General features: G+C 42.9%; 1 protein-coding gene across 1 annotated transcript; it reads right to left on the bottom strand.

The window, feature by feature from the left end:
• Positions 1-389: 389 nt before the first annotated feature.
• On the bottom strand, positions 390-2,303 carry LOC132898749 (uncharacterized). The gene is made up of 2 exons (XM_060940418.1): positions 1,767-2,303; positions 390-1,660 (listed from the first exon to the last, which is right to left on the bottom strand). The coding sequence occupies exons 1-2, from the start codon at positions 2,025-2,027 to the stop codon at positions 578-580; spliced, it is 1,344 nt and encodes a 447-aa protein (XP_060796401.1). The 5' UTR covers positions 2,028-2,303; the 3' UTR covers positions 390-577.
• Positions 2,304-9,219: the final 6,916 nt, after the last annotated feature.

Genomic DNA, 9,219 nt, shown 5'->3' with positions numbered 1-9,219 from the left:
CCGGAAAATGGCAGCTTTGACTGCCAACATAAATATACATGATTAAAGACCATCACAGAGGCACCGAGTCAATCAGAATTGAAGATGTGGAGGGATTAGTTATTACATAAAAATATTGAATGACCAAGATTGCACGTACATAAAAGTAATTGAGACCTACATCTGTAATGAAAATCATAGTTTGGGTTTATGAGATCATGGGATGCTCATTGTCTGTAAACATACTCTGACACTCCAACAGTTACAGATGGTGAAAACTTGACCATGAAAACAATGCTTCATATGTGCACTTGATATTTGCCTCTTCGTGTATCGTGAATGCTGCACTATGAGACAAACCAAATATATGTTGCGATGTCACTAAAAGCTGAAATCAAAACGCAGATGGATCTATTGCATTGGTGTTTTATTCAAAGATTGAAGGCACATTAAAAAAAAAAAAAGGGCTGTGCCCATGCGCAAGTAGTGGGTGGACAACATCACTGAGGAGAGGGCAGGAAAACTGCAACACCGGTATCATCAGCAATAACAAAAATTTTACTATATACATACAGGAAGTGTTACTTCACATTCACATTTAACTGTTTGACAACAAGTAATGCATCAACCCCTCCCGAACATCTCTGCCCTCCTCTTCAACCTCTTGTGGCCCTGCAACACCTGGCAGTGGCAATGCTACTGCTGCAGGGTCCCACTCTGTATCGTATCTTTCACCATGACTTTCACATAGGTTGTGAAGAGCACAGCAAGTCACCACCATGGACCTCACCAGTGAGAGATCACAGTCATTCCTTTTCAGCAGACAACGCCACCTCCCCTTCAGTCTTCCAAAGGCATTTTCAACAACAACTCGACCTCGGCTGAATTTCCGGTTGAATGTCTGCTGTTCTGGAGTGAGTCGCCCTGTGTCTTGAAATGGCTTCAGGAGCCAATTCTGCAAAGGGTATGCTGAGTCTCCTAAGATGTAGTACCCGACATTGACCCCGCCAATGTTCCTGGTGTGAGCAGGAAAGTGGTTTCCTCGGGTGGCAAGCTCCCACATGGTTGACAATCTCAGAACCCTGGCATCATGCAAGCTCCCTGGCATTCCAGCAAAAACATTCCAGAAGAGGCCCTTACCATCGACAACACCTTGCAAGATAATAGAGTGCCAGCCTTTGTGGTTAAAATAGTCACAGTGATAGTCTTGTGGAGCAATGATGGGTATATGAGACCCATCAATCGCACCAACACAATGTGGGAGACCCCATCTGCTCTCATAATATGCTGACATCTCAGCAAACTTCTCCTGGTTTGGAAACCGGATTAGTTCGGGCACCAACAGCGCCTGTGCTGCAGCACAGAAGTCTTGCACACATCGACACACAGACGGGATGCTGACTCCAAAAAGATGCCCAACCGACCTGTATTCAGAGCCAGTAGCAAGCTTCCAAAGCGCAACAGCCACTCTCTTTTTTAAAGGCATGCATCTTTGAAAGGTCGTGTCTTGCAACTTCATAGCTGGACGTAGTTTGTCGCAAAGGTAATCGAATGTCTCCTCGGACATCCAGAAGTTTTCAATCCACTGCGCTGTACTGAAACTGGGCACAATTGCATCCCACCACTCAGATGTCCGGTTGAACGACCACACTGAAGGAGTGCGGCGTGTTCCAATAACCGCCTGAAATGCACACAACACAACACATTTTAGTACTTCACGCCGACTTATAATGTTGTTGCGCTATACGAGACAGGGTGGAAAGCTAGAAATTTAACTGTTAGCTTACCATTACACGTTGTCTCTTGCTAGCAAGCTCGAACTCCGTGTCAGAAACTGTTCCATCGTCTGTGTCTGTGTCGTCCGTGTCGTCCGTTTCATCTGTGTCCTCGTCATCTTCATTGAGAAGGAATTGAAGAAGTTCCCTCTCTTTCTGAAGCCTTATGCGCCTCGCCTCATCTATATGCTCTTGCCAGTATCTGTTGGTGTTGTCGGTGACAACAAGCCACAGCACCAAGACCAGCAACACTAACGACTCCATGTCCTCCATGTTTATTGTTTACTATCCGGGTCGTGAGACTACCGCTTAAAAGGTCACTGATGTCACTGTTTGCGCCGCCTAACGACATCACGTGACGTCCACCCACTTTCGCTAACTCCACCCAATGTGTCCACCCACATCCAGCCAGCACGGTTCAGCGCGGTTGTAATCGAAATGCAACCCCAACAGCCCCGCTCAGCTCGACTCAGCCCAACTCAGCACCGCACGGCTCAGCCCAACTCAGCCGCGTTGGTAGTGGAAAAGCACCATTACTAATGGGCCTTTTCCACTACCCTTTTTCAGCTCACTTCAGCCCAACATGGCTCCAGGGGTGATAGCGTTCCGGCGTGCCGCGTCGGATTTCCGGCGCGCCGTGGCTGGGGAAAAAAAAAAATCTAGTTCGCCCATTGTCCTGTGTCATTCTGAGATGCGCAGATAGACAGTAAAGGGAATTCCGAATTCCCTTTACTGTCTATCTGCGCATCTCAGAATGACACAGGACAATGGGCGAACTAGATTTTTTTTTTTTCCCCAGCCACGGCGCGCCGGAAATCCGGCGCGGCGCCGGAACGCTATCACCCCTGCGGCTCGCATTTCGACTACCTCAGAGCAGCACGACTCAGCTCACTTCAGCCTTACTCAGCACCCAAAACTTGCATAGTTTTGCAGTGAGGCTGAAGTGAGCCAAACCGAGCTGAGCGGGGCTAGGGGCGTGAGGAAACACTCCCCTGTGCACTGATTGGTGAGGAGGAGTGTCCTCACATGCCCACACACGCCCCGCGAGCACGCTGGGAACCACCATCTATAAACACCGTAAACCCGGAAGAAGAAGAATTACGACAAATTATGCACCTCGCTTCATCTATACGCTCTTGCCAGTATCTGTTGGCGTTGTCGGTGACAACAAGCCACAGCACCAAGACCAGCAACACTAATGACTCCGTGTCCTCCATGTTTATTGTTTACTCTCCGGGTCGTGAGACTACCGCTTAAAATGTTACTGATGTCACTGTTTGCGCCGCCTAACGACATCACGTGACGTCCACCCACTTTCGCTAACTCCACCCAATGTGTCCACCCACTTCCAGCCAGCACGGTTCAGCGCGGTTGTAGTCGAAATGCAACGCCAACAGCCCCACTCAGCTCGACTCAGCCCAACTCAGCCGTGTTGGTAGTGGAAAAGCCCCAAAAGTGCTGTCACTGGAGACTCCTTCCAGAAATGTGAAAGAAATGTTTTTTTAAAGTAAATAAATGCTACCATATCAATCATTATACTAAAAAAATAATAATTTGTGTATTATAATTGGGCGTAGATTATGTGGAGCACGTTAGGTGGTTCTAAGTCTTTCTGAATAACCTGTTTCTATAGAAACAATAACATATTAGAACAAGTGCATTGATATAAACTTTTGCTGGAGTTATAGCCAGAACTACTGTCAGAGCTGCAGTTATAGAAAAGTAACGAACACCTTCTGACCAATCAGAATTGAGAATTCAACAGCTGAATACAGGACAGAAAGGCGAGTGTGATGCCATCTGGTATGATGCCAGTCTCTTGAAGACTTGGTCCACCCTCCGATACAGAATAGTCAAGGCCCAGGGACAGAGTGAGCACTTGACAGCTGATGTACACTGGAATTTATTTAGAGATCATAAGCACTGAGTGGGAAACAGTGACGCCCCAGGAAATGAGCGTATGGTTAAAAACCAGGGGTCACATTTAATTGCACGCAGGGACACAGACTTGATAAACAACAAATTCCTAGTGCAAAATCCCAAGAATATATCAGTGGACAGGCTCCATGCTGACAGCACAAAAGGAAAATACCACATTCTAATGTACTCTGATTTAAAAATAAATAAATAAAATAAAAAAAAAGCCCACTCTTTTTTTTCCCATTGACTTTCCTATTGGAGGCGGCACGGTGGTGTAGTGGTTAGCGCTGTCTCCTCACAGCAAGAAGGTCCGGGTTCGAGCCCCGTGGCTGGCGAGGGCCTTTCTGTGTGGAGTTTGCATGTCCATGTGGGTTTCCTCCGGGTGCTCCGGTTTCCCCCACAGTTCAAAGACATGCAGGTTAGGTTAACTGGTGACTCTAAATTGACCGTAGGTGTGAATGTGAGTGTGAATGGTTGTCTGTGTCTATGTGTCAGCCCTGTGATGACCTGGCGACTTGTCCAGGGTGTACCCCGCCTTTCGCCCGTAGTCAGCTGGGATAGGCTCCAGCTTACCCGCGACCCTGTAGAAGGATAAAGCGGCTAGAGATGATGAGATGAGACTTTCCTATTGGCTCATCAAGCTCAAGTTTTTGGGTCATTCTAGAATTCGAGGTACATTTTACATCCACGGGATAAACTTTGTTATTTTCCACAAAATAAATCTTTACTGAATCAGTTCTGAACAATAATGCAAATGATGACAAACTTTCGCCAGTAGCAGTGCTTGATGTACATTTTAGACGCAATTTATCCATAAAACATTAACTGACTCCCACCCCTCCCCCCACATTACCTGCCGTCTTCGACTCCTGATTCATCCATTCAACTGGAATAAATATGAAGTGATTCAGTCCAACAATATGTTTTTTGGGGCTTATTCTGTTAACTGTTGTAAAATTAATTGCATGGAAAGTATTTTCTGTATTATGTGAAATTTCAGTAATTTTTTTAAAATCCGTCCTAATGTTCTTGTCAACTCTGTTGTAAAACCGCATAAAATCCACAAAGACTTAATAATGCACATGATACTTGCACCAAGTGAGGTCACTTCCTCTGGTGGGAAACTTCAGAAAAGCAGCAAGGCGTCATGTTTCTTCTCTCGTTAATTTGAACAAAATTGAGGATTTTACACCAACAGGAGATTAATTATTCGTCAAATCTGTTATCGTGATACCTAAGTGAATCTCTCACTCGTTTTTAAAAAAAAAAAGAATATGATTAAATACCATAAAATTGTTTTTATACATGCCCTGTGGTAGCTGGTTTGAGGATAGCATGTGGAGTTAAGACATAAAAATGGTGGAAAGCGTCAACTCCGTTACCATCAATTCTGTTGATGGATTGCCCAGTTTGACGACAACAGAGTTGACAATGACAGACAGGGCCGACACTTGAAATGTACCCACAATTATAGAATAGGCCACATACATTCATGGAGAAAAAGTTGGTGCAAAGTGAAAGAAAATGCTGCACGAAGCAGATGAACATCTTTCAGGTCTCGCATCCCTGTCTACTTCAGTGAACTAACTTTTCCATCAGGTGAATTTCTACATGCTGAAGATTGTACAAGTGTAATTTTCAGGTAACTTGTGTATTATTGTATAGTAAGGGTTCCAAAAGCTGAAAATACAGCTAAACTGGAAATGTTTATTCAACTTTATTGATATTATCAGCCAAAAAGTCAATTTACATTCATGGCATTTGGCAGGACGCTCTTACACCAAGTGATGTACAGAAGTAAAAGGACATATTATATTTATGCAAATGAGCAGAGATGAGGGTTAAGGGCCTTGTCTAAGGGCCCAGCAGGGGCAGGGGCAGCTTAGCAGTGCTGGGATTTTGACCTTCTGATGAGTTAATGCCTTAAAGGAGATACATAGAACCTTTATTTTTAAATATATTTCTGAGTGGATAGTATTTCCATCCTTGACTCTTGTATGCTGCATAATTGGGAATAAAAATATATAGAAAATTGAGAGTTAAAATTGACTATCATTTTTTAAAATTAAAATTGGTTAAAATTGATATTATCATTGATAATATCATTTTTATTTTCATAAAATTGATATCAGCCAGCCCTGAGTGCGTGACGTCACAGCAGGAACCACTGCTATAGACCAAAGCCAGACTCAGCAGGTGAGGGTGGTTGCAATGGCCTCTTCGTTTGGATTTATTGGAGATTCTTCCGATTCCTCAGATAGTAGTATATCTGACTGTGATGGTCCTGAAATTGGAGTGTGTGTACATGCTACTGCTATACATGTAGAACCATATCAGTTCGAACCATCAGAAAGTGAATCCAATAGTAACACGTCGGCCCCGGAGGCCCCCACCTCATGAAATAAAGCCAGAGAACAAAGCCGTCTACAGAATTGGATGGAATTGAACTGGACAGTCTCATGTAGCTCTCTCGTTAAAACAGGATAGGTGTTATAACTTATGCAACATAAGTGTACATGCATGCATTTTCACTGATAAAACATAAAAGGCTAATTAAATAAATCAGATGAACTGAGACAATCACTTTCTGAAGCAAATTAAATAATCTTACACCAGTAACTTAAATACACAATACATGTATTAATCTAAATGCAGGTAAACAAGTGTTGTTGTTTTTGTTATGTAACCAAATGAGAGTCACATCTTACCCATCTGTGCTCTCGCTTCTTGTGGCCGATTGTTTCAAAACAATCTGACTTTCAGTTCTTTGTTCATTCACTTCTTCCACATAAGGGCGAGATATTGTTGCTGAGGCAAGCATATCCAGCAGAGAAATCTGACAATTGGTCCACTCATTCCTCATTTTCTCCATATGGAGTACTCCGCCATTACTGCTCGGCTCACACTCCAGGAGAACTGGTGCAACTGAACTTACTTTCCTTTTCTTGTAGTTTTCTTTTCCTTTAATTGTTAGTACTGCACCCTCTTTCAATACGGGCTTATAGCCAACGCTTCTCAACAGATCAGAGGTTTCATACAAGTCCTCAGTAAAATGTGCAGAGCAGAGGAGAGACCACTTCATAGGTGTCCAATCCGTGAATTTCTCGCAAAACGCGTCCAAATCTTTGCAGTTTGAACATTCTTGGGCCATGAATGCAACATAAATCCACCTTCTGTCGTGTTGCTGCACCCGCCAGCAGCACATCTACATGGCATGGCGATAAATTAGCTCAAAATGGAGGATCGGAGTTGCAGTCAGCTCTGTGTTTTAGTATAGCGGAAATGGCGATGAGACTGATAGACTTCTTGCTGTGACACCACAGATGTCAAGGTCATTCACTCAGACCGCTACCTATATGAATCACTTTAATTGTAAAAATTACTATATTAGATTTATTATTAATGCTTAAAATTATTCCTGTGCCATTCTTGAGGTCTCAAGGCATTTATAAACAAAAAGTGAGGCCATGGTTCTGCGTATCTCCTTTAACCACTGAGCTACCAGTGATCATTTGAACTCAGAGCTAGAAAAGGGAGGCATGCTTTAAGAGCTTTAACAGCTGAGCTGGGTGAACAAAGGCCTGTAAAATTCTGAGACCTTTGAAAACTTCAAAAGACACACACTAATTTTAAAGCAATTCACATTCACACAAAAGCAGGACTCAGGAGGGCAGATGCTGTTCAATAAAAGCGCTCACTGAAGTGACTGTGGGCTATTTCTTTAATAGACTATCTCCCCTATCTCAGAGAAGAAAAGAAGGGAAACGGGATGGGATGCCATCTTCCATCCTTACAAAACTCACAGAATCAAATCTCAAAAGATTATGCAATTGTGACATCCGGTTGAGATTTTTTTCTTTTGTAGACCGGAAGGACAAATCATTGTGAAAGTGACAGGGAAAGTTTTCAGGAAAGATCTTTTTGGATTTGTGTAAGAAAAGCTGTGAAAAGTCATCACAGCTGTTCATGTTCTGAAATTACATAATATTTTGAGAGAGTGCACTATTGTGTACTTTGAAACATGGGACAGTAAACCTTGCAAGCGATTTCATTTCATTATATTTCTGTTGTACTGCTCAGGTCACATTGGAGATAGGACTACAAGTATAACTGGTGCCCATATGAATGCCAAGTGACTGTACATGCTAATTCAGCACAGCCGTTAGCTTCTACACCATTTTATAAAACTCAACTATTTAAACGTGATGAATGGAGCACTTCTGGTGCCAGTTTGTTAGTTAGTGTTGTATTATTTGCATTATTCCCTTGTGAAGTCACGCTGACATTACAGGGAGACACCGTTGTATTGAGATTTGGCTAGTCAGCGATCTACAAAATGACAAGTGCCATGATGGTGACGGTGGTATTAACACCAAAGCTTAAGCTCTTTGGAAGCACTTCTGTTTGAGCAGTGTGTAGTCTTTCAGTCTGTTTCAGCAGACTGAAAGACTAAAGCGCTGCTGCATTGCATGCTTGAGTTAGAGATGAAATGAAGGCTAAATCCCATTGCACCACGGTCAAACAAACAGAACTGTGGGTAATGCAGGAAGCCATTTGCCAAAAGCAAGTATTCATTGAAAATATGAAAGTAAAGCAAGCATGTCCATGAAAGAATTAAAAAAAAAGGGAATTTTATTACAAAATAAATCTTGAACAGATTAATAAAGTATAAATGATGTTCAGGGTTTAATTTTCCTTTAGGTTCCCTACAGAGTTTTCTTTTACCTCGACAGTTACACTGGTCCTGGCAACCCGATCTAATCATTTTATTTAAAAATGTATCCACTTTTTTCCTGACTGCTCAGAAATTCAATTTAAGTGTACTTTGTGTTCAAATGATATTTAACAATTATTCACCAAAGGTGAAGTGAATATCAGTGATTATTATACATACGGGCCACTGAGGTCTTGAAAATGCTGGCCAAGGCCTCTGAGCCAGGGTCAGTATTTTCAAGGCCGAGGTCACGGCATTTCACGATACGGATCGACCTTAAGCTGGTAAATAATATATTAATTTTTTTCTTTACTAAATTTTAACAGAAAATGAGAGCGCCCGAAAGGGAAAACAAAGCCAAGGAGGGCCGGCATTTTGAATCCTCATTCACGGCTGTAATGCAAATGGCTTCCTCCTCGGTATACAAGTGCACTTCCATGGCAGGTGAAAAAAACAACAACAAAAAACTACATTTTGCCACCCATGTAGTCCCCTATTTATACAAAATTGAGTCATTCAGGATTCAGACATGTTTTTGCTCGGCGTTAGCAACAGTTACAGGTTTTCAGCTTTCTCCTGAAATGTTTTCTTTTATTTCGTCTTCATCAGAGTAGTAAAACTCGCTTTCACTGTGAACCTGGGGCGGAGCTCGGGTATTGTGTCCGGGGGGGGGGGGGGGGGGGGGGGGGGGGGTGTTTGGGGCCCCCCCCCCACTGATATGTTGCAGTAGCCCAAACAGTCTATTATACTAGCCAATTCTAAACGTTGGCTTACACTCGCGTAATTTCAGCAACCTTTCCATTCACACATGTAACATGCAGTACAAACCAA

This window comes from Neoarius graeffei, chromosome 15 (genome assembly GCF_027579695.1).
Source record: "Neoarius graeffei isolate fNeoGra1 chromosome 15, fNeoGra1.pri, whole genome shotgun sequence".
In the NCBI taxonomy this organism is placed as follows: domain Eukaryota; kingdom Metazoa; phylum Chordata; class Actinopteri; order Siluriformes; family Ariidae; genus Neoarius; species Neoarius graeffei.
The sequence above is the reverse complement of the archived record's forward strand: the minus strand, read 5'-3'. Positions and strand labels throughout refer to the sequence as shown.

Bases quoted from the DNA above. Each gene is read 5' to 3' on its own strand.
- LOC132898749 (XM_060940418.1), bottom strand. From the start codon at position 2,027: ATGGAGGACATGGAGTCGTTAGTGTTGCTGGTCTTGGTGCTGTGGCTT. The intron at 1,661-1,766 runs GTAAGCTAACAG...TGTGCATTTCAG, and splicing joins GCAAGAGACAACGTGTAATG to GCGGTTATTGGAACACGCCG.